The sequence below is a fragment of the Oenanthe melanoleuca genome, chromosome 4, assembly GCF_029582105.1.
Source record: "Oenanthe melanoleuca isolate GR-GAL-2019-014 chromosome 4, OMel1.0, whole genome shotgun sequence".
NCBI lineage: Eukaryota > Metazoa > Chordata > Aves > Passeriformes > Muscicapidae > Oenanthe > Oenanthe melanoleuca.
The window spans coordinates 48089501-48115808 of NC_079337.1; the positions used below are offsets into that span (position 1 = coordinate 48089501).

The 26308-nt window shown below is 35.7% G+C and overlaps 1 protein-coding gene across 2 annotated transcripts in view; it reads right to left on the reverse strand.

The window, feature by feature from the left end:
• Positions 1-143: 143 nt before the first annotated feature.
• The window catches only part of FAM114A1 (family with sequence similarity 114 member A1), a 30046-nt gene continuing 3881 nt past the window's right edge, over positions 144-26308 (reverse strand). For both annotated transcript variants that reach the window (XM_056489582.1, XM_056489583.1), the window contains 11 exons: positions 18151-18264; positions 17874-17997; positions 15656-15791; positions 13715-13867; positions 11521-11644; positions 9469-9554; positions 8302-8469; positions 6918-7057; positions 5654-5726; positions 3682-3735; positions 144-2251 (listed from right to left, as the gene is read on the reverse strand). In XM_056489582.1, coding sequence (XP_056345557.1) covers positions 2141-2251; positions 3682-3735; positions 5654-5726; positions 6918-7057; positions 8302-8469; positions 9469-9554; positions 11521-11644; positions 13715-13867; positions 15656-15791; positions 17874-17997; positions 18151-18264 — 1283 coding nt within the window. In that variant the 3' untranslated portion in view covers positions 144-2140. The remainder of the gene's footprint in view (positions 2252-3681; positions 3736-5653; positions 5727-6917; positions 7058-8301; positions 8470-9468; positions 9555-11520; positions 11645-13714; positions 13868-15655; positions 15792-17873; positions 17998-18150; positions 18265-26308) is intronic.

Below are 26308 nucleotides of genomic sequence, written 5' to 3' on the forward strand. Positions count from 1 at the left end.
ACATCTGTTTTTGTCAGACTCCCAGTAAAATCACACTTGTCATTCCAAAGGTAAATCAAAAAATCAGAAAGTAAATTACTTCACTGAGACCATACTCCCATCACATTATTCTTCCAACCCTCACTTTTAGTGTACTGTCTCAGTTCAGTATCTCAAATGATTTATTTAACTGGTGGAAAAATACAAATCAGTGTAAACAAAATATTCTGGCTATGTCCATACAGTACTATTCTACTGAAATATTATTTCCTAAAATTGATTTAAAGATACAACATTCAGTTTTCCTAGGACAAGATGATTGAATCTAAGATCAGATGGGAATATCCCTATGCTTATACCCTGCCCTGTTTCCCTTCCTACATTGTATGGATGTAAATACTTTAAACCTCCACATTACTTTTTACAATTTCTTTTGCTTCAGGGTAAGGTACTTTCTTTATAAATGCATAATTAAAGCAAGACAGTGAAACCTCTAGCAAGGCGTATCTCAGACAAGCAATCTTTGTCTTAAGAATGCCCTTCAATGATTTCAAACATTATTCCCTGAGGCTTCTGATATTATATTCAGCCTGTACAAACGAATTTGAAGACTCTGCATCTTCTACTTACCCAGAAAGATATCTCACATCTGTTAAATTACAGGGTGCCAGAAGATAGATTTTGCCTAATAAACCTTATTTCAGGGATAGGGAAAATTTCATCACTAAATAACAAAAAATGAAAAAGTCATTGTGAATGTGACAGAAGAACAGGGACCACAGTACTGTAAAATACAAAAACACCTTACTGTCCTCTTATTTGGACTCAAAGAAGTTACCATGTGCATGGTAACTTGGTTTTTCTATCAAAAACATAGTTTTTCTATCAAACAGAAACTGCCTCACGTTCTATTTCATTTTTTTTATGATGTATGAACTTAACTTATGAACTTAAACGTATTAAAATGTTAACTCTAAAAATTAGCACTTAAATACAATTCATGAGTATACCAAGAGAAAAAAAAATACAAAATAACGGAAAGAAACATAATAAATGACAAAAATCCAAGAGAACAGGTTATGTAAAATATTGGAACGTTCTTCCTGTCTAAGATGTAAACTAGCCTAGACAAATTCTTGGGTCCAAAGCTCAGGATTTTAAACTAAAGATTTTACAACAAATTAGCATGGTTGCTAATGTTGTTACGAAATGTCATTCCTATCGCTTTTTTATGCCCTAGCTATTGCCTCAAAAAGGTGATTGATCTGACAAATGACCTCCACACCCAAAGCAATTCCTTCATAACTTCTTATTACAACTTCTGTTTCTGAACTGTATCTGTAAACCCCAAAGTTTTAACCTACTAACACATCCAAGAGAAGGTTGTTTAGCAGGTGTTCCCATTGCCAAACAAAAGGGAAGTTTTCTATCCCTTGCATATTAAAAAGATTACTTTTGTCTCCTATGTTGTTCAACCATTGAAATGAAGAAATAGACCTAGATTAATATAAACATATGGGTCAGCATATACAGAGCTATACCTGTAATCTTAACTGGCTCAGAAAATTACTTTTCAGTATAATTCTTTATGCATAACCTCCATAATTTTCATTTAGTTAAGTTAATACCTATTGCTGTGCAACTCCTTCAATAAAAAGTGTTATGTTAGTGGTACCTATTAATAGGATGTTATTATTTGCTACTGGAAATAATATTTAACAAGCTCAAAACTATAATAATTTGTTCATGTTGGCGAAAATTAAATACTGAAACCAGCTTCTGAAATACACTTTTAAAACTGCAGTTATAATACAAACAATATAAATGGTTATTTGAAATGAAATGTTTTAAGAAACTTTACATTCCAATTTGTTTCATACATTGCTTACAACTGAATGGGTAAACATTTAGAATCTGTATTAAAGTAATGCTAATATCAATAAACTTCTGTTTAAATTAATGCAAAACATGAACTGTACTGGAAATTACTCACTTTACTAACTACTTCTAAAGTCTACAAGTCTGAAAGAGTTTTAAAATGTTGATCAGTACTGTGTGTGCAAAACCGCATTTAGTGTCTTCAAAGAACCCTAGTGGCCAGGCATCTCTTGTACCAGCTCTTCTCTTGGCACAGCTCAAGACTTTGGGTCTGTGGTTGCTGTCAAGCTGACAATTCCTGGGCTTTCAAACAACTGGTCTGGATATGGGAAATTTGCAGAACTGGAAGCAGTAGCTGGAAAGCATCCTGAATATAAGTAGTACTGTTGCAGCCCTAATGGGGAGAGAAAACATGTGGTTCATGAGTACAGCTGCCATGTACTTCAGGAATTACACTGTACTTTTTTTTTTTTTTTCTTTTTTTTTTTTTCTTTTTTTTTTTTTTCTTTTTCTTTTTTTCTTTTTTTCTACATCCTGCACCATGCTATATTAGCATATCTCTTCACACAAGATTTTAGAATCTGTAGATAGCACAGCCTGAATAAATACAGAAAAATCTGACTGCAGCTAAGTTTGAACTCTTGGACAGTTTTGTTGGTAATATGAATAGAATAAAATGCCAGTGCTCAGAAGCAGATTTGACTTTTCAAACACAAACCAGCTAGTCCTTCCACCAACTGAACTGATTTTGAATTTGCTGTAGGTGGTAGAAGTGTCATTAAAATTAACAGTTCAAATTATAATGGTTTCAACATGTAGTACTATTTTTGGAATTTCTAATACTGAACTGTATAGCAGCTTGTTATCCTCCATGATCCTAGGCTGTATTAATACTTATTTGTATACAACTACAGGATTTATGAAGTACAAAACAATGTATTCCACAATTCTAAATATTCCTAGATTTTGCAGTTCCTGGAGTGCAAAAAGGTAAGTCAGCAGCAACAGAAAATTTACCCTATAAAAAAAGGAACTGCATGATAGTGTTCACTACAGCTCTATTCAACTTTCCATGGTTTTCCTTAAGGGTATTGTTAATTCAGTGCAAAATAGCTTGTTGTAAAGCAGTCTTCTTCTTATTATTTTTAAAAGAATGCAAATATTAAATACAGAATGAGAATTTATGATCACTACTGTGTGTTTATTTATGTTTTAAGGGAAATGTGATCTAATAGAGTTAAAAACTTGTGCTGCAAATCCTGTGAGTTTTAGGACTTTATGAAGATATCACTTCATCCCAATTTCTTCTTGGTAAAACTGAGGTATGTTTTACTCACTGTGCTTTTCTGAAGAAAAGCAGATTATGGTGTCAAATGAAAGAAATCACTCATGAATATTTTGGTGGTCTGACACATGGTTTTCCATATGCTGACCAAGGCTGTTGCAAGACTGAATCTTTGTAGAAATCTAAATGTCTGCAGATAGAAAACTGTAGCATAGCTAAAATCCAAATTTTAAAGGAAAGAATAGTCTGAAACTGCAATTTGTTGCTGTGCTCTGACCAATACAACAGCAGAGTTTCATAACTGGCCAGCCTCACTTCAGTCATACAGCTTTTAAGAATCTTCAGTAAATGCAACCTCACTATTACAGTGTGTGGGAGAGGCTGAACACTTCTATGTGTTTATTTATGTGCTGGCACTGAACAGTCAGAATTATATTGTCATTACTTTTTAAATAGTTTTTCCTTAAGAACTAAATGTGCCTGTCTCATTTAAAATATTTTTTTTAGAAAATTTTCTAATGTGAAGAGGTGGAGCTTACCTCTAATAGCACACTATTGATAATGGGGTTAAGAACCTCTGCCTTCATATTGCTCTGTAAACCAGAAAACAGAATGAAAAGCCAGGTCAAGAAATACATTTAACAGAAATATACTGATATTTGAGATGTGGTTTTATGAATTCTGTAAAGGTCTTCTTTTAGCTTGATTCTTACCCAGACTGTTTATCCCAGTATTGCTAGTAACTGTGTCTGCATTTCAAACACACCTCAGTACACCCTATGCATTTCTATCACAGAGTACAACGAACTTACAGAGGACCAGGATTTTACTTCTTCATTAATTAATGTACATTCAGTTTCAAATTGCCTACTTTCTTACAGGCGTGAGGTTTATGTAACGACAGTTCTGTCCATCTGTCTATCAGTGACGTTTTCACATCCCACAAAATTTTTAACCACTTGCTCATTTTCAAGGACACAAAAAGGAAAAAGACACATCAGAAGAAAAATGAAGTTCTTAGAAGTTACACAAATATCTGTGTAGGACAAAATGAAAGGTCCAGAGTAGCTCCCCCACAGAAGGAAAATCAGGTGAAACTCAGATCCCCAAAGTGGAGGCAGCACATGTGCTGAGCAGTGCAGACTAGCTGGTGAAACAGCTCAGCACACACAATGAGTAGTTACACTACTAGATGCTAGAAAATCAAGATTCATTAGCCCCTCTACTTTTTAAAATGGCAGAAGTTCCTCCCTTTTTTATTCTTATTGTTCTTTGCATTATAGTTCTTTAGAACAAAAGTAACCTCCAGCAAAAGTTGTTTTCTTTCAACACGGAACACAATATTGATTATTTCAACTAAGGATTTCCACTTGTAACCTTGTAGCTCTCATATTATAGTTTTACAGAAACATAAAACTTCTTAATTTTAGTTTGGAGAAAGGTGGCAGAACCAAAGAGAGATGGTTAGAGAAAAGAAGTACATTTTTACTCTCAGTTACTAGAAAATTCATTATAAAACACATTGTTTAGTGGACCAGTTTAATATTCTGATATTTTTATATTTTGTGCATGTATTTATTTCAAGTGTCCCACAGATGTATGCTAAAGTAGAATCCCAAAATGTAAAATAAGCATTTTTCCCTTACAGTAACTGGAAGTTATGTAAATTATTCATAATAAAAACAAAGAAATAAATAATGTCCTTTACAAATAACTATGAAAAACCAGGCTCAGAGATGTGCTCGAAGAGCTAATGGAAAACTGGGAAAATTTCCTTTGAATTACATTCATGTTCTCATGGAACAATCAGGAGAATCAGAATTTGTTCTTCTCTGACGATTACAGAATGATTTCAGCAGCAGCACAATTTTTACCTCCAAATATTGCTATAATACTGAGATGTCAGTCATCCTTGAAGCATCTTGAAAGGCAGGATATTATTTCTAGCAAAGATATTCACATATAAATGGATGTTTTAAAACAGAATATCTTGTGATAGAAGACAGAGTATTTTTTTCTAAGATGGACCAAACAGACTTCCTAATCCCTTAAACCTTTTGAAAACACGGCAGTGCTACGCCAGGGGATCTAGTAAAGGCTAAGAAGACAACTCTTGAAACCATCTTAATGTACTGCAAATACAATCTGTTATGACTTTTACACAAATGTGTTCAAAAGGGATAGGCCGAGTCAGAGAGGAAATTATCATCAAGCTGTGTGACTTCAAATGTGGGACCCATCAATGTGAGAAGATAAGAAGTGTTGAGTGGTGATCAGGAAAAAGAGGAAACGGTTTCTAGAAAGAAGTATTTTACAAGGCAGGGGACACAGTGTCATCTATCAAGGCTTATAAACTTTCCCTGCTGTAAAAATGCCCTGTGTTCTTGATCTGAGTAAAGCAGTTGCCTCTTTGCTGATATAAAGCCTCTGGAGTCACGTAAGAATTCCTTTTTTAATAGGTGAACAATATCAAAAATAGCCCAAATGCCAGAGAAAATGCTGTCATCTTACCCCAGCTGCTGTTACAGAATCAGAAAACTTCTTTGATAAAGATGAAACTTCATTGCACATGGCACTTGTTAAACTGGTTTAAAAAAACAAGAGAGAGACAAATATAAAAATACATCCTTGACCTAAGAAGAGATAAAAAACCCTATGACAATTGTTATCTTGGAAGCAAAGATGTTCTTAAAGCAATTTTGCTTCTAAATATTTTTAAACTATTTAGGCATAAAATGTTCATGATAAACTTTTTATATTCCTTCACTGAAAAATCCACTGCTGACTACAGCAGCAAAATGATGTGCTGCACACACCAGTCTTTTTTGACAATGCAATGTTCCACTTGTTTGAATTTTAAACTTCTAAACTTCTAGCTTAACTATGGTTTTTCTGATGATTGCAGCAACACAACCTCTGGGAATACTGTTGGAAAACTTGAATGAGAACAGTGTGAAGTTTTCCATGTGAACAAGAAAACATCTACTTTGGGCTAAAAGGGAAAGACCACTTGAGATTAAAATATGAGAGAACAAGACCTAGTTCTGGTCTGAAATCTTTCATTGTTTTCCTAGACATTCACAAGTGTATCCCATACAGACTGAAGTGTTCCTATGGACTTTGCTCTTCTTAGTAGCATTCTTAAGGATAAACACTTGGTTAAATATTTTACTTACTTAGGAGTCAACTGTTTAAAATATCTTAACATGAAAACTTGCAGAAACCAGTAGACTTAATAACTACAGAGAGCTTGAGATTTGAATTTAAAGTCCCACTAGATAGTCTGGCTTCTTGAAATTCTAGGTGTTTCACTACAGTTAACAACAAGGTCGCTAACAAATGTGGTCTATTGTTTAGAACTACATATTGATTTTTATATGTTTCTGGCAGATAAACACTAGATAATGAAACTCTGCTGGCAAATAATAAGACAGCATCACACACTCTAAAAGCAAATTCCATATATGCAGGCACAGTATCTTCTGCAGAGGGAGCAGGAAACTGCAACCCAAGTTGGCAAGTACATTTGCTTGCTGGAGCAGGAACAACTTTTAGCCTGTGTATAGGTCATGTTTTTGTAAACATACATATGCCAGCCATGTCAAAAAATGTCAGGTAGCCTAAAGAACCTGATTTCATGAGAAAATATAGCACCAGGACCCCCAAAGCCAATACTGTTTGTTGATCCATGAACTTACTGTGCCTTCAAGTGGAATGCAACTTCATGAATTCATGCAAATGTCAAATGTTTATAACTGAAGTACATAATACTCACTTTGTCAGTACTTTTGCTTGATCTTGAGCTGGTTTTTCTACTTCCTGCCCATGGAGAATTAATTCTGCTACTTTATGAAGCTGTTCAATACAACGAGCAGTTACCTCAGCCAGACTTTCAATGGACAGCATGTAGATTTCCTTAAATTAAAAATGGGAATAATATAATCAATAATAACAACATTGATAAATATATTTATAGATATATACATATAAAAGAATTTCAAACATAGGAACCATTCCTACCCCAACTGGAAATACTAACACATACATGGTGAAGTAATATTAGCCATAATGTCATCCTCACAAACAATACTGGAAAATTGAATATCCACAGACTGTAAAATACAGTCATTCTACTTGCTCTGAAAAATTAGTAAGATCAAATCTACTGTTTACTTGGCTGGGAACTAGGTCAGGCTCTTGGGTTTTCTAGCATACCATTTTTAAACCTTACCCTAACAAACAGAAAGATACCTAAACTCTAGAACAAGTCATAACCATAATTAGTTTCATATGGAGCCAAAAGTACTCAGTCATCCCTTAGCTGAATCTCTAGAGAAGAAACAGACAATGTGCCCAATAAAAAAGTGTCTTTTATCAGCAATGATACAAATCTCCATGTAGCACTGTGGGGTTACAGCTTTCACAAGGTGATGCCAGCTGGCAATCTGCAATCACATAAAAATCTGTAACATACAGTGTATATATTCTGTCTGCTTCTTTAGACTTTTTTTGTAAAGAAACGTGAGAGATAATTTCTAATTAGAAATAATAATCTCGATGAAGATAGGAACAACATTTAATATGGCCATTAACTTGACAGAAAATACTCAATCGCAATTAACCTTATCAGAACTGCCCAAATGAACACTTTTAGCCTTAAGAGCTATTTTTCACAAAGAGAATGAACAGTTGTTAGTTGCCTAAATAATATTTCTGTTTTGTCTGTTTATGATTTAAACTGTTTAAATAGTTTGAACATTTTCCCCATGTACAGTCACTGAGAGGAGATACTAAGAAACATTGAGACACAACTTTTAGTGTGCACATAATGTTTAACATTACACCTCAGAACCCCTCAGTTCACTGTATGTTGAGTATACACATGCATATGCACAAAATCACAGATATAAAACAATAAAAACAATGGGATAGAGAATGTGTTACTTTGGCATTTACTTATGGAAACAGAGTAATAGTAAGAATATTTGTCATTTAGTCTTCAACTGGGCCTACAGTGAATAGTTGTGTATTATTATTTCTTACTACTCCCATGAATTTAAAAAATAAGGACAACATATAAAGCCAACACACAAAAAAAAAATCTTATCAAAGTATGTACACGCATTTTTATGAAAATTATCCTCCAAAAGTTATTTTACCTCCACAGTTTTGCTTTTGTCTACTTCTGTTTTATCACCTTCAATTTTATTGTCTTTCTGAGTCTTTTCTTCACCAGGAGATTCAGGTTTTTCATTTAGCTCCTCTTCTACACCTACTGGGGTGGACAAACTGGCTTCTTCCAGCCATTCATGAGCTTTTTTCCTAGCCTGCCAAACAAAAAACCCAACCCCAAAGTTCAGTTTGAAAAGAGACTATAAGATGACATTCCTGAACATCAATTAATAATACATTTAATTACTTCCTTTTTATACTCAGAAATTTGATGTATGAAACATTTCAGACTGCATAAAGATGGATCATCCAGTGATAATTCCTCTAAAGGTATAATATTCCTAACCAACACATACAGCTGGTGCTCATTCCAAAGTTAATATTTCAGCTTTATTAGGTATCATTCAAATGAATTTACACAGAAATTTTTCTTACACAGTTTCCCTAATAAGGAAATAAGAAATGGGCATAAAAAAGAAAAAAAATTGGAGAGGTAAGAGACATGCACAAAATTCTTACAGGAAAAATAAATATAAAATCACTGAACTTGGACTGCTTTCCCTGACATGCAAATAGATCAAAGCTGAAGAGTCTTGAAGCTTTATACAACTTCAGACTACTGCTATGCCTAGCAGGAAATTTGTCTCTTTTTTAACATGAAGTCAAATTAAAACACATTAAGACCTAAGCCTAAGCTAGCTGTCCATAGTCTATCTATGTAGCTAGAGAGATAAACATTCATTTGAGCCTAAGATCAGCAGATGAACCAGCTTTAAAGGGACCTGATAATACAAATGTGACTAGTTATGTGACTAGTTCCAAGGCATCTCACTTTTAGAGCAAGAAAAATTATTCTGAACCTGACTTTTGTTCCCAGTATGCAAAACCAAATCTGCTGTGCTCATGAGCCCTGTTCTGCTGAGACACCCGTGGTTCAAACTTTCTAACACTGGAAAGGGCTCATCCAACTGCACTGCCTTACTCACGTCACTTCTGTGAAAGATTTTCTATACTCAGCATTTTAGTTGCAGTCTCCTGTACTTTGCTTTCTGAGCTGTCTGAAGTGAACTGGGTACTGCTCAGTGTCAGATTTCAGAACAAAGCCCTCCTTCTTTGTCCAAGAAACTGGAGGCAGCTCACAAACAGGTGCTAACCTTATTTAGTTTGTCAGGAGTAGCAGCAACATGCAATTCAAACAGCAGTTCTGTGAGCACGCTGACAAACTCTTCTCCCGTACCTGCTGCAAGAAAAAACAAGACAGTTTTTGTTAGTATGTTACTACTATAGTATTTTATATCAAATATTTATATCAAATTTATATCAAATACATCCAGTGAAATAGTTTCACCAAGTATTCCAGCACTTGAAAAACAGTGACATTGACACAAGAAAGGAATGTGTGGGGGTGTGCATGTATATGCACCAATATTGACAACTGGGCTATTCAATTGAATATTTACTGTGGTTACTGTCTTATGTCCCATGTATGAAATTTTTGGTGTTAATGGCTTTCAAAACTTAGGTAAAACCACTTTTTCAGATATTCTCCTCTTACTATTTCATAAACAACTGAAATGAAGCTGCAGTGAAAAATACATGAAAGGCTTGCATAATCAAAGTGAGAGAAGACATTAGAGAGAAGGATGTGTGTCTTTCTGCTACTTGTACCAGAAAACAGTCATAGCTGTTTCCGCAGTCACAGGAGGAAGGAATGTGTTTCACTGATAAGTGCTTTTGCAGGGGCAAGTCTGCAGCACACTTTGATTTGGTCTCTTTATTTTTTTAAGGTGCTCACTGCCTTGGTTGCAGCCCATTCAAAACACCTGTAAATGTTTCAAGGAGCAGGATAAGGAATTTTGCTTTACTGAAAAAAACAGAACTTCTGACCTTCAGAGAAAACATCACTTTGTGCAAGAAACAGAGCTTCTTCTGGGAGCCGCTTTCAAAGCAAGGAACTACTTTCCACAGAAATTAAGGAACAACAGACATCTCATGAATCCTCACTCCTAAGCAGGTAATACAGTTTCTGGACTTCTATTTCTCACAACTCCATAGAGGAATGGGGTTTAAAGAGCAACTAAGAGGGGAAAAAAGCCAGCAAAAAACTTTATCATACTAAGAATTTATGCTGAGCACTTGCTGTCCCCCTCAAACAGAAACCATGAGCTCCCTGTGAGAGGGATCAGGCAAGCTGAGTAAGCACTGCCAGAAAGAGCAATCTGAGAAGAAATTACTCTCCTGTTAGAACATGTGAAAGTTTTGCTAACTTTTCTGAAGGTTAAAGAAATTGTATCCCACCATCTTGCAAAATGTAGGTTTTATGGGCAAAGTAGCCCTGAGAAAATCAGGAGGATATGTTTCTTCATTTCCAAAACACAACAATATCGTGTCCAATGACATAAGCCAGTCTTCAGTCAGGTCAAGGGGATTTTTGCTGTTATTTCAAAGAGGTTTGGTATGCATCTCACAGGCCTGAAGACATGAACCATGATGTCTTTAAGCTGACTTCTTATCCTTCTGTTCTAACCTGTTTGGGGGAATCCCAGATGTGTTTAAGACACCTATTTTGCCCCTAACCAAAGCACCCACCCATTTTATTGTAACTTTTGTGAGCTCAGTGCATTCTCTTCAATGTTGTGCCATGTCACAGTTATGGAAACACTTATGCCGATCCAACTTCCTTCTGACACTCCACATGCCGCATCTTGCCAAGCAATACCTATAAAGCAGCTTTGCTACTATGTTTCCAAATCACTTTCATTCAAAAACTCAGGATTCTTAAAATTCTTCATTATACTCTAATCTTTTCCCCCATCTAGCAAGGGAGGGTGCAGAGTGAGGATGAAGCTGCTGAACAAAAAAAGCATTTCTAAGTACTTCAAAACTTTCAGATTACACAATTTCTGTAATAAAAGCTCAGTTATCAGAAAAGTTATTATTTTCCAGTTTTTGCTTTCATTGATGATATAGCAAAACAATTTAATATTCATTTATGTTTGATCTTCCATAACTCACAATTCAGTTACAACATAAATTCAAAATTAAGCACTGATCAGCTTCTAGAACTTTTAGAGTATTAATTTTAGTAACTACCTTACGAAGACTATTAGGATATCAGAAATTACATTTTGGACTGGATTTTTTAAAACTACTAGATAAAGAAGCAGCAATCATTCATATGGTTTAGTCTATGTATTTCTAATTACCTTTTGGCTCCTGCACCACTTCATCATCTAATTCCTTTGGAACAAAGATCTCTTTTATAGCAATTAAATCATTTTTCACGGTCTCCAACTGTTCTCCATCAAGTGTTGCTAAATGTGACTGAATCTGTGAAAGAAAGGACAGGAAGTATTACTAAATGCTAATTTAGAGCTTGAATCCGAAATAGACTAAGAAACGGAAACTTCCGTTATGTTCAAATCTTGCCTCTAACCTCCCAGCTTAGACATATTTTTAGATCTTGTCAACAGAATTTGTTGAGTATCAAAAATTACACCAGCCTTGCCAGATCGTCAGGTCCCCTCCTTCCTCCAGAACATGAATTTTGAACTATAAATCTATGGTTTAACTGCAAACTGTAATAGGCATTTTGGGATTGCCTGGATGAGGACAGCAGGCAAAAAGAGCAAAGGCACAATGGTTAGTCTTGAGCACTCATGGGAAGAGCTGGAAAAGGTTGCTTTCAAAATGCAGCCAAAATTATTGACAGTCTACCTGGTCTGAAGAATGCATTGGCAGGTTTTTGCATGTCTCAGCTATCTGCAAGTCCCTGCATATCTAATAGGATGGCACCTAAGAGGGATGGAAACAGATTCTTTGAATCACTGTTTGTACTACAGTTATATGGTGTTAATTCCGAGAGCAGAGAGCTCCTTCTTTGGAAGCCAAGAGTAGTGCCCTTACTCCCCTTGATACGAAGTTTTGCCTTTATTTTTCAAGGGACTTTTTTAAAGTTTTCTTGACAGATGTACAGACTACCTCAATGCAAGGCTGGAGACAGCTATTACTTTCTTACTGGTGCGTCCTTGTGTCCAGCTCCTGTGCTCAGGGTTAAACGCGAGATAAAGCTGTGACACTCAGTCAGGCTGTGAAGGTCTATATAAGGCTTTCCCCCCACCCCCCCTCTATAGCACTATCCATTTCAAGGGCCAACTGGGAACTTCTTTTAATGGAAACTTTTATTATAAAGCTTAAGCACACATGTCTTCAGTATCTCTTGCACTCCTCCTGTGGCTTTTGGGCTGTAAGAAGTGGTCCCAAGTTTCTCTACAGTACTCTTTCTGTATTCTGTGTCTGTGTGCATCTGTGCATAAGTGGAACATTTATCTGGGTATTGGACTTGCTGACCCACACAGTTACCATCAATCCTGCTGGACTGAGTAGGACTACGTATGTGTCTAGGACATAAATGCAGTGTATCACAAACCTCATGGTAACAACCTGCACATGTCTTGCTTACCCTGCGGTATTTCACAGTAAATTGCAAAAATATCGTTGACACATGCAATTAACCTGAACTTGTTTCCTATCTATCTCTTTCCTGTTTAGTGGGTGGGAGTTTTGGGCCATTTTTGATTTTGTCTTTTGTTACAAAAGCAGACCCTTGAACCTCACATGTGCATTTTGAATGTATAGTTTTTCATCTAGATAATAGCAAAAAATAAAAACAACATTGACAGTATGCATTTAATTGTTATTAATCTAAACTTATTCTATCTGTGAGGGCAAATAAAATATTTTAAAATATAACTTGGTTATATTTTATTAAGAAGCATCCCACAGGGCAAAGAATGCTAATTACAATAACAAACAAAAAAGAAAACTTGTTTTTAAGAAATTTACTTAGAAAACTGATTCAGTGCAAAAATATCACTGCTAAGAATATACAAAATTCTATTAGCCCACTGTCAGAGATCTACTGATGTACTAGCAGACCAAATAAATTGAGAGTTGAAATTGAAATACACATTTATCAGATAGGCCTTATTAACATTACCATCTTCAGAGAGACACTTGTATACTTTCAGTAATAGTATCTTGGTGTAGTTCTATGTAACTTTAAAAGCTAACAAAATAAGAAGTCAATAAGTAATCTGGAACTAATTTTAATTCACCGACCTCCACATTTAGTAGGTCTGGAATTCCAAAATATAAGTATCTGTACCTGATTTCAACCAAAATATTTCAACCTCATTGTAAATTCTGCAAGGAATTTGCAGTTACATTTTAGATGTATTGACACTGAGTTCCTAAAACCCAGGACTAGCCCACATGATAAATTCAGCTTTCTCTGAACTTGATGGAAAACTTACTGTTCATTCTACATGCATCTTCAGAATAAAATTAAAGATAATTTTTTTAACAATCATATTGATTTATGCTATCTGCATACTGTACCTGAGCTTCACTTTCATTTGACAGGATTTCCAGAGCTTCAAGATGAGACAAACCTTGGAATTCATCAAAAAGTAGTCCATAATGTGCTGTTCTTTCAACTGTAACTTGCTGGGCCCGCCTCTTCTTCTCTTTTTCTTTGGCTTCTCGCAACAGCTGTAAAAATATACATCATTCCATCTTTTACTGTAGTAGTACTGTAAGTGTGACAGATTTTATTACTATCTGCTTCTGTGTGTCTACAAGTAGTAATAAAATTTGGGACTATATCACACCTGAAGAGCTAAAATTTTAGAGATTAAATAGCTAACTTCTTTTCTGATAATTTTCTCTGATAAAATATTTATATAGTATTCTACACAGAGTTTTACTAATTAGATGGTAATTGCTAACCCTAATTAGATGGTAATTGCTAACCATCTCTCTTTAAAATACAACGAAAAACAAAAAAAAAATCTTGCTTATACTTTCAAAAGCAATGTCAGCTATAGATACCATATAATAAATTTCCCCACCAATTATAATGAAATTCAAAGGACTATTTCACATACAGCCTTAAAAAGCCATGAAATCCATTCCATAGACCTCAAAATGGGAAGAGTATTATTTTCAGGAGCTATCCACCAACTTGCATAAATAATGCACCTACAAAAATATTTCCTGTAAACTATTCTTAGCAAATAATAAAGTAAGTTTTATGTGACAGTGGGATTGACAAAAGAGATTGCTGACTTATACCAAAGATGGAGCAGAACTACCCTCTATATACTTGGGTATATTTTGGTGTGCTTTCAGTACACTTGTATCAGTGTATAAATAGGATAGAATAGTGTATCCAACAGGATCTTCTACTCCTTCCTTCTATTCCTGGATAAAATGGCCTCTCATGAATTTCCTACAGTAAAGGTGGTAAATACATCTGAACTGCTTCTTATATCACATACAAGTCTCTGAATACAGCTGAACTTCCACCACTTATGTTATTCCATCTTTCAAAATTCCTACAGTATTGTCTTCAGTGATTCATTTAGTACAAAAGACTTAAAATGGTACATTTTCCTCTGAAATCTCCATCTTCAAATGTTAACTCAAACAAATCACTGAAAAGCAATAGCACAACCCATGAGAACTGATTTATGCTGTATTCTGCCTCAGATTCTATGTGCAAATCCATGCATGCTGTTAAAGGAGGCATTCTCAAAAGCTCATTTTAACCCTGTGGGCCTTAAACAAGACTTAATTGCTTTTGATCTACTACAATACTATAAGTCTGTTAACTCTTTCAATGATGAATACTAAAATGAAGCATCTCCTTAAAAGAAAAATTCCCCTACTCTTCCCTACAAGGAAGTAAACATGCAGTAAACATAATTTCTTTTCAATGTCTACTGTTTTACCTCCTTTCAGTGTCTGGACAACTAAAATAATTTTGTACTGACAGCATTTATACTTCTGCTTTTATTGTATCACCGAGCTTTAAAACACATGGGTCACAACTGTATAAGGGTACCATAAAGTTAGATGGACACTGAGATACAACTTTCACAGGTTTAATTCCTAATGAAACATACATCATGTTCCAGTATTACTAATTTCCAAGGAAATCAGTAGGGTAATGTTTATGCTGGAAGATATCTATCTACAGCTGTTTCCAAAATACCAACAATTTCATTTTGCCTCCAGAGTGTAATGATTTATCACCACATATACTATCTTATTTATATCAGCAATTGCATATGTGATTATGCAGAAAAGATGATTTTACATTATCTTTTGTGGTTCTGTGAAGAAAAATAAAGTAGAGCAACTATAAAACATAATATTTATTTCCATAAGCCCAGCCAGCATCTACTGCAATAAATAAAGCCTCCCCCTGAGGCATGTGAAATTCTGGAAAAAGAATCTGAAATTGCATTGACAGAGCAGTATTTAAATATATCCAACCTGAGACAGTGAGACTGTTCTTGCCATCAGTGTTTTGGTTCTTTTAAATCCAGGATCGCTTTCTGCAAGGACATTCATGGTTGTCTTCCCAATAAATTCCAAAGCATCTAAGCCTCCAGATAATACACTTTTTTCCCTATATAAAATAATGCAAGGTGGTTATTTTCTCCCCAGTTTAGGCTAATATGAACTGTAAAGAGAAGTGCTTTTGTAGACACCATCTTTGAACATTCAGGTCCCTTAATTTCCTACATTTTAACTAACATGAGGATTGATGCATTTACTTTGTTCTGAATACATTTTCCAAAAGAAAAAAAAGAACCATACAAATATTTCCAGTTAATTAAACTACTTACATCAGAGGAAAAGTAAAATTGTTGCCAAAAAAAAAAAATCATAAAAGATCTGGAGCACATCTCCTGTGAAGACAGTCTGAGAAAATCGTGGCTGTTCAGCCTGGAGAAGAGAATGCTCTGAGGAGACCTTCTAGCAGCCTTCTAGTACCTAAACAGGTCCTATAGGAAGGCTTGAGAGGGATGTTTTGCCAGGGCAAGCAGTGTCTAGACAAAAGGAAATGTCTTTACTTTGAAAGAGGCTAGATTTAGATGGGGTATCAGGAAGAAATTCTTCACTATGAGGATGGGGTGGTATTGGAACAGGCTGCCCAGAGAGGTGGTGGATGTCCCAGCCCTGGAAGTATTAAAGGCCAGGCTGGATCAGGCTTTGAGCAACTTGGTTTAGTGGAAGGTGTCCATGCTCAAGGCAGGGGCATAGGAACTAGATGATCTTTAAATTCCCTTCCAATCCTAACTGTTCTCTGTCTCTATCATTCTATGAATAACACTTTAATTTCATCCAATGGCATCCAGCTTGTAGGAACTTGTTTTAGATATGAATAATAAATATGGAGCCAAGTCCATCATGAACAGAAGACTCTGCCTTACCTGATTTTTAAAATGTTAACACTTGTGATGATTCTGGAACTGTCTATTTAAATACATATGTTTTTCTGTGTCTTCATATTTTTTATGTGCATTGAAGAAGAAGTCTCACAGGCTAAAGATTTCCATTTCAGTCTGGATTATGTGTATGTCAGATACTCAAATGCTGACGTAACCTGATATATAATGGAAAATACATTCAAAGTCTCAAATGGAATTACAGGTGACTTAGTGAGACCTTAAGGGATTATTTTTGCACCACACTGATCACTGTGGTATAGTATCCACTCCATGCTGCCTACAAGAATATTTCTCTTATTTGCAAATCTTACATAATGCAGTAATCTTACTGGGGCCAGCTCTCACAATCCATTTGATGCTCCAAATTCTGTAGAACAGTCTTAGGAATAATCTATAGGAATCTCCTTCTATTCCCAAAATCTTTGATATTAAAGTGATGAGGCAGTCAGAGTGAACTCGATATACAATACAAAAGAACTGGCATTTCATAAAACTTGCTCACTGGGGAATTAATCTTCTATGCTTTTACAGCCAATGTTAAAGTCTCTTAATTTCAAGTGAAACACCATACTTAAAGGTGTAAAAAAAAGTTGAGGAAGGAGATGACACAAAAATTGATTTGGAAACAGTATGGCACAGGATTTTGCAAAATTTGAAACCAAAAAAAGAGGAAAGGATCAAGTTCAACACATAAAATATAAGGACAGTGTAATAGGAAAGAACTGTGAAGAAAAGATTTTGCCTCACTGAGTTAAAAATCAGACCCCCTTCTGGGAAGGCTAACATGAAATGAGAGACTAGATAAAGAGCTGAAGGTAAAGGCCAGGAACTAAAAATAGAGAGCTTAGTAAAAGCCTTAAAATGAGCAAATAGAGTATTTTCTTATTCTTGCCTTCAAAAATAGTAAGAAGTCCTGTCACACTTTCTTTGGAAGGACTTAACTGTAAAAATTTAAAATCAGACGATGGTACAATTATAAAAAAGATTTTCCAAATATTTACAGAATTCTACATAGTTTAGGAGAAGACCATATTTTTTTCACTGAAACTGGTGAGAACTTAGCAACTGGGTTAGTTCTGTTTGACTTTTTATTTTTTAATTTGATAATTTAATTTAAAAATTATTTTGTCATGGAAAAGACTTTAAACAGACTTACAAAAGAACCACTTCTACAAAGAAAGACCTTTAACTTGAAAAACATGACCTACAGTGTAGTTAAACCTAAAAATAATGAAAAATAACTAGAGCAGAGAGACCAGCTAAAATGACTCACTGTGTTTTGTACAGCGCTAGTGATAGCTGACATAATGCCACGAGATCCAGATGTAGGAGAAGAAGGAATGTTCTCACAAGAGCTTTGGTCCAGAGAATCTTCTGCTTCTAAGAAGAGAAAAAAAAACAGGTTACAGCATAATTTCAATCCCACAAGTCACAAATTACAATAAACTGTGACCAAAATCTTAACATTTTGTAAACTGAACTCATTTGGCAGGGTCAAGGAGTTTTGTCCAATTTCAGTGGACTTGAACTTACGAGTAACTGGTGTTTCAGCTGCAGGAGGCTCAGCTGTTTCCAGAGATGCTGAACTTCCACTATGAATTCTTAGTGTAGTTCCTGCTTTTTCCTTTACTGCTGTTATCCCATGACCTGTAGCAGAGGAATATTTTAGACTATATGTTTTGGAAACTTATTACTAACAGCGCATAGTATTCTTATACTTCATGAGTTCTAAACAAAATTTCTATTAAACATACCTCGATTGCTTAATTTTCCCTATGTTAATAATTCACTTCTTCTACTACATTTATATTAACAATATAAATGATAAAACTGAAATATAACACATTATGTTGGATCTGAAAAGTAAACGTTATTTCAGCGGCACACATAAGTTTAGTTCCCTGCTTTTCAAAATGCTAAATATTCTATCACAATCAGTTTAAATGGAAACTGACAATCCTCCTAAGGCCATAGAGTAGGACCTCACATAGTTTTCTGAATTCTAAAACAATTTACCCAAAGTTAATGGATTGTGTATGATTGAAGGACTGAGGCAAGGAATTTGTTCTTCAGTTCTCTGCACAGGTGCTGCTTTTAGGAATAGTGACTCCAGTGCTCAAAGTTATTTCAGGATTTAAGCACCTTAGTTCCTCATTTGAAGTAAAATTCTGAAGTATCTCTCCCCAAAGCTAGTATTTAAATACACTTTGTAAAGTCTGCTGATGTCAGTTAACACAAGCAGAACTATTGCTTCAGTGGCAGGTGATCTCCAACAGAGATTGTACCACCTTTACATGATTCATGTGCAGCGACTCCCTAGCCCTCTATCAAAATGGTCTAGTTTTTAAAAAAATATAAATGTTGCTACTGTTTTTATCTGAATATTTTTGAACAGGATTGCCTTGCTGGTTTTCTACACTAGTTTATTTACACTAGCAGATCACAGGGACTGGTAGTATCCTACTATAGGACAGGGTAGACTGACTGGCAGTCAGTCAAGGAGAGGCAGTATCTTCCTAATCTGCATCAGCTATAGTTGAAAAATGCTGCTCTTAAAAAAGACTACTCTAAAACTGTCTGCTATTTTGCTTCTGGATATGTGTACAAGTATGCCCATGATATACTTCTCTCATTACAAGCAATCCAGCTGTTAATCTTCCTTAGCTGGAAGTTTCTGTGTATCAGATGAGATGCCACAGGTGAACAACAAACCATGTGAGCAATGTTTCTTTCCAGCATGAAATTAAATAGCTTCAGTGACAGGATTTGATTTTTATCTTGTACACTACACTATTAGTGCATCTTGCCTGAAACTTCTGGCAGCAGGACAATCCAGAGTGCTTCAACTATCTGCCTAATGACTTATAAAAAATGTTAATGACAATTTCATACTTCTTTGGTTAAACTGGACTATAAATAGATAAATTATTTCAGAAAAGGCATTAATGGTCAGGCAGATATCTAGACAACTAAGGCACAAAGTTGTGCATAATGATTCATTAAGTGTTGTCCACATTTTCCCACAACTTTGTGCATTCCATTAGAGAAGTTCAAAGCATCTTTTCTGAGTTACATTAACTACAGCAAAATAGCCTATAACTTGCAAGTGCTCTGCAGCATTCTGAATAAACATATACATCTATCTGTGTGTGTGTATAGACATACAAATATGCTTTTGAACATCTAATTCAAGAAAGATGCAGCAAATCTTTTTGAAATAGAGTAGGAAAAAGGAAAGCTTAGATTTATGATTCTGTGATTTCCAGATGAAGTACCACCAGGTGCTCTGTGACTTCAGTAATAAATATACTCTAGAAAATATATGTGAAGTAGCATCTCTGAAAGATCATATACAAAGAAACTGGAGTATTTGGAGGTAAACACAAAGAACAGATATCCCCTAAGGAATAGAACTGTAGAGACAAGGAATTTCATAGGCTGCACAAGGTCCTAATGTTTAGCACTGTAGCAGCCTAGGCAGATAAATGCTTTTACCTGTCTTAAGAAAATATGACCTTTATCTATTTTATCTCATGTCTTACAAAAAGAGTAGTGTGTTCACCTGTGTGGGTCATACCAGGTTATGCACCACAATGTTTAAGTCATGACTGGATAATTTCTTGACTTTTGCAAAGTCTGTTCCAAATCAGATACTGGAAAGTGAACCACATGGTCTAATCCCAATCTCTCACATATTTTAATGAACTCAATGAAATACTAGCGTGGATGGATTCTGGAATCATTTATTTAATCCCCAAATTCCTGGGACTCAAATCACTATTAATTGTGCTTTTGTATTAGTATAATAGATACTGCATGTCACACTCCTTTCCATTGCTTCTGCTCACTACTTTTTAAATGAGCAAGAGTCTTAATCTTCTCGTTGACTTAATCAATTTGACTTGGTAACAAAATACTACGGTCCTGTAGTAATATAAAAAATCCTATAAATATTGAGCAAAAATGTGAATTGTCTGCAAAAGTTACATGTTTTTAGGTCAATTTCCCACTTTTTTATAGTCTTGAATTTGTTCCTGTAGTTTTGCAAACAAGCTAACACATTTAAGAAGAGAAAGCACACAATTTCTGTATTGATATTTACTGACCTACAAAAGGCAGAATTTTTGGGGCTGTGGTTACATGCACTAGAATAATATGAAAATACTCCAGGTGAGCTAGGGGTGCCTTTGCTCAACTAAGCTGTACATCATGTATATTTGACTGCAGCAGCAAAACCAGATGAGATCAGAAAACCACAACTGAAGCAACCATTAGATAAACATACATGCACAAACAGGGCAGAAAAACGTGTTGCCTTGGAAATGAAAATGATTATTTGTAATTTCAAAAGGCACAGAATTAAAAGAGGTCATGGGAGATAAGCCTACAATTTAAAGATGCACGCATTTTGTTATACTGGGTGTGCTAATGCAACTGAGCTGACACCTCTGACATCTCCCTTTACTCTTCTGTAACAGTAAACAGAATGGGCAATGTGCATTGTTAACCGTGAGCTTTTGGAATAAAGCGTGCTTTTTTTCCCTGTGTTGTTGCTTTTGTTTCTCTTGCCTCTATGGCTCCTTGTCTTTCTATTGGCAGGCAATTTTCATAGAATATTATCGTTCATGTTCCTGGCTGGGATCTTTCATTTGAAAAGGAAGGTTTTGCTAACACTGCCTAACAACATGAACTGCCTTTTGGTTTGCCTGATCTGCCCAAGGCCAGATTACTGCACTCACAAATGCTTCAGTCAGATACATGCCATTTCGCTGCAAGGTATCTTACCTTCCACCTCCCAGCTTAGAAGCTCTGGATGCCCTGCAGAGCTGAGAGAGGCAAACAGACACCTCTGGAGGCAGCTCTCTATGTCCTAAAATGCTCTGTGTAGGAATCACTGATCCCTTGTCCATCTAGTACTCACAGTCAATTGGACTCTGACTCAGTGGTACAGATGGGGAGGAGTTTGAGATTTTGTTCCCGGTTGCCACACTGCCTTTGTAACCTGTGTCCTACCATGGGAGCACATCTAATGAAGAACTGATCAAAATTTAGTCTAGTAACATGAGTGAAGCCTCATCTGGCCCAAGCTAAAGATGAAGACTGATGCCTTAATGAAGCATCTTTCACCAGATGAGAAACTGAGGAACCTGAAACTGGCTGGAAGAGAATCACTCCACTACATGAAGTATAGAGATGTGGAAAATCCAGCTGTGCTCTGGTTTTGTACATTAAAAAGTGAGATCCCATTGTGTTCCCTCTTAGGCTTTCCTATTGGCACTCCATTCATTCAAGTCTTCAGAAAATTTCTCTTCCTTGCAGTTAAAACAAAAAAACAAGCTAGATTCTTACAATACCTATGCTATCTAGTCTATAAATCAGGAATCACTCCAATTAACCTAGTAAATGAGACTAGATTCAGACCTCCTTATTGCAAGCATAAAAGGTTTGAATAATACCAGTAAGCATAAAGGGTGTTACACCATTTTATTGGTTCTCAGTCTCTTCTAGACTATAAGCCCATGTTAAAAGACATGAAGAAAGCAAAACGAACTGCCAACCCCAAAAACATCCACATTTCCTTCCATCTGTTACTTGCATTCAGCATTCTTAAAAAGGAGCAACTATAAAAAAGGGCTTTGCTGCTACAGCAACCCTAAAGTGTTATTTACAAAACAGTTGTGACCACCATGATTTCAACCTAAAGCAGTTTTCCCTTAACCAGCTGAATCTATGAAATAAAAAAAAAAAGTCTGAAGAGATTAACTATCCTCTTTATGATCACATAAAGTACAAGCATTAACTAAAGTACAAGCATAACACCCAGCCTTCTTTTTGTATTATTGTACTTTATTTTGCAAGAGGGGAATAGTATCTATAGAGAATAGAAAAGACATTTGCAATGTTTGAGTACTTCAGTTCCACATTATCTGCAGCACTGGCATTTCTGTTCCACACAGAAGTCAACTTAAGCAATGCAATGATGATTATTAGACATACTCATGTGCAATAATATCCAAGCTCATGAATACAGTGGCACCTCAAGTGACATTTTGTTCTGTCATACTGAGTGACAAGAAGTGCATTTCAGTACACCAGGGAGAACTACGGGTGTCTGATATTTTCATGTGCCATTCTCATAGTTGAGGAGCTAGATGAGAATATACACAAGAACAAAATAATCAAGATAGCAGAACATTAATTACAAACAATACATTAGAATGATGCATTATGCAGCCTTATAGTATGAATTTCAGGGATCATTTGATTCAAACAGCTGTTTGTTTTTTTTATTACTTTTACCATGTGAATGAATTGCCAAGTGCTAGTCTTAGCAACAGCCCTAAAGGTAGAACACTTTATACTTACACAGAGTGAAGCATTTGTATACAGCATGACAGGGAACAGACTTTGCTTGGAAATGCAGCTCATCACACCATAACTTCAGCACCTTATGAATGCCATACCTCATTTAAAACATCACAGCATATGAAAAGAAAGCCCTGCAGAAGGTGGTCACTTGCATTAAGCTAGCAATAGATTAGTTGGAAAAAACCTAAGAGTCACGCTTTAAAGCATAGAAGCTGTTTTAAAAATGCAAGTCACAAGCTGCCAGTACAAACTGAAAATATGTTTTGCCTCACATAAACTCTGGGGATAAAGAGTTAGCTGTTAGAGCTAAGCTAACCTAATGGATTCTTGGTACAGTTATGGGAGCTTCTACTCCACCACATCTTCCATGCTTGTCCCTTCTGCTTGCCCTGAAACTGGTCTCAAAGAGTCAGTTCACAGAACTGAAGGGACAGAAAATGGATTTTTCTTTCCTCTAGAGTTATCCTTATATCAGTTTAGCTTCCTGAACTGGATCAGAGGGAACTCAGAGGAACTGCTGGTGCAGGAAGAAGGAAGAAACATGCAAGGAAAAGACAGATGAGGGACTAGACATTTCAGTGGCTACTACCCATGATTTAGCTGTAATAGTCACCCTCTTGAGAATGATAGCTTTATCAACACTTTTACAAGACTGCATTGTGCAATGGCTGACTTACTACAAAAAACACAATTGAAAAGATATTAAAATGGTAATAATTAGCACAAGTTGTTCTGCAATATCACAGTGAGCCTTCTTCTCCCACCTCATAATTCCAGCAACTATTTCAGCGGTTCTGCTCTATTGCGGTTCCACAAGGAGGAACTAACTTTCTTGTACCTTTTTTTAAAAAAAGAAATCTCTACACCTCATTGATGAAGCTGATTCAGTGGTTTGCTTAGCGTGACATCTAGTGTTAAGACCTTAACATGGTTCAGACTGAAACTAATCCAAAGGCCTACAGATTCTGTTGTGTTGAGTATCACATCTGTCTTGTCGTGGGGACCTCAATCCAAATAATGTCAAAATCAGTTCAAAGACAACAGATATTTTATTTGAAATAAAAAATACCACCAAAACAATTCCTGGCTGTATGTGCAGAGTTACTTAAGGGAGGATGAGATACAAATTATATGGACACTATTATCGGGAACTAAAATTAGCTGTGCTAAAAAAATTATAGCCATGCATTAAAAATGCTGATCTGGTTGTGAATTCTCTATCAGTATTTGAAGGATAATGAAACTGAGATCATTGGAACAACATTTTAACTTAGTTTTAAACAGGTAGGAATGCAAGAAAAATTAATTACAGTAAGAAGGAAAATCCTACCCGGGGATATGATAGAGTCTCCATTGCTGGAGGTTTTCAAGATGTGACTGGACAATATGCTAGATAATCTCATCTAGATGCACAAAGCCTTTCCCCAAAAGCTTTGACTAGATGACTTTTCAAGGCACTGTCCAACCCTGGCTGGTCTACAATACTCTTTATTAAAAGCAGAATGTATTTGTTTAAGCTTTTAAGATGTTATTTAGTCCACCTCAAACTGTTTCTGCTATGTTTATGAAGCATGATTTTGAAGAACAATATAAGGAATAGTAAATATTGGTCATATTTCACCAGACAAGCAGCTGTGTTGTACAATATGATGACAGAACAGCAGAAAAATCACAGACTGAAGGTGTTGCTGCTAAGTCTTAACTCCAAGAAGGCAGTTTTACTGACAGAATTTGCTACACTGAAGGAATACCAACTTTACAATGGACTTGCCAACAGCAAAACTATTTTCTGGTGTGGAATAGGAGATGAACGGTTTGTTGAACTGATCAGATATTAATAGTTTTAATTTTTTTCCATATATCTCATTAGGGAATTATCATACTGAAGGAAATATGTTGACTACACTGTACCATATCCTGTCCATGACAGTGAGAGACAGCAAATATTTCACAGGATCAAGCACAAGTTTTCATAATAAACAACTAGGAAATAAGCCCTCTGTATCAGGAATGTAAAATATCACGTGGTGCATTGATTTCTTGAAACAAATCTAAGACTAGCTATTTGGTCTTCCAAAGTTACCTTGGGTTCAGAAAACATGGAAGAATGTACATTTGATTTCTTAATTCAAAGTCTATCTTTTTTAATAAATTCACAAAGTTAGATTCAAAATTATTAGACAATAACATGGAAACTCAATCTACCCTGATCCCAGGGTCAGAAAGTCTGTCTATGCTGCAGATTCCAGGAAATAGGAAAACAGTGGGAACTGCTGCTTTATATACATCTGGTTTTGTGCACTCTCCTAGTTGTTCTTGGTCACTGCCAGAAGCTAAATAGTAGGTGGATCTTCAGTGTGAAATAGTGCAACCCTTTTGATGTTGAATTAAAATTGTTCTAAAATTTTCCTTTTCTGCATGTGGATGCTCTTTTTCCAAGGCAACTTGACTTGTTCCAACTGGAACAAAAAAGCTCATTTTTAGACAATAACAATCCTAAAAATATATATTCATGGTGATGACATGCCAATTCAAAACAGACATCACATGACCTTACCAACTGCCTACAAACAAGCTTGTTCCACACACCCTAGAAACCCATTTTGAATGTGACTAGAAAGGTTGGACTGTCTGAAAGAAAATGCAGTTTTGTAATCCTGACTGTGGATGCTAGTGAAAAAAGAGGGCAAGGAAATGTTCTTCCTCTGAGAAACAGACAGAAACCATTTACTGTCCATGAAACCGAGGAGATAAAGAGAATTATTTATTTTTATATGGGATCATAAAACCAGTATTTCTATTGAGCTCATTTTTAGTAAACAGTAATTAATTTTAATTCCTAGGTTCATCTTTTAAAGGTGTTCTCTGGATCCTTTATGAGAACTGACTAACAGATTTTTTTTGCTACAAAACATTTCTGGTTTGTGAGAAATTATTTCCCACTGGTAACTACCTACTTCTATGCTTTGCTTTTTGTCTGTGAGTTTTCAAAGAGCAAGAATTAAGTTTTACTTAAAGCCTTCACAAGACTGACCTACTGACTTCGCTGTACTGACCTACTATTGGAAATGAGATTATAGGGGCCCATGTTTCAATACATTGTTCTACTGCTGAAAACCAGTGTGGCAGTGTGACAGTTTCACTGGGTGTCAATGAAAGCTGGAATGATTTACTAGAAGTGAGTTCATGTTGTGTAGGCAGGAGTCAAACCTGGCATACAAACCATTAACATACATGAGCACGAATCTGGCTTGCTTTGACTTGAGAAACCATAAGCCTTTGGCTGATAGAAATTGTATTGGATTATGGATCCTTTCTATGA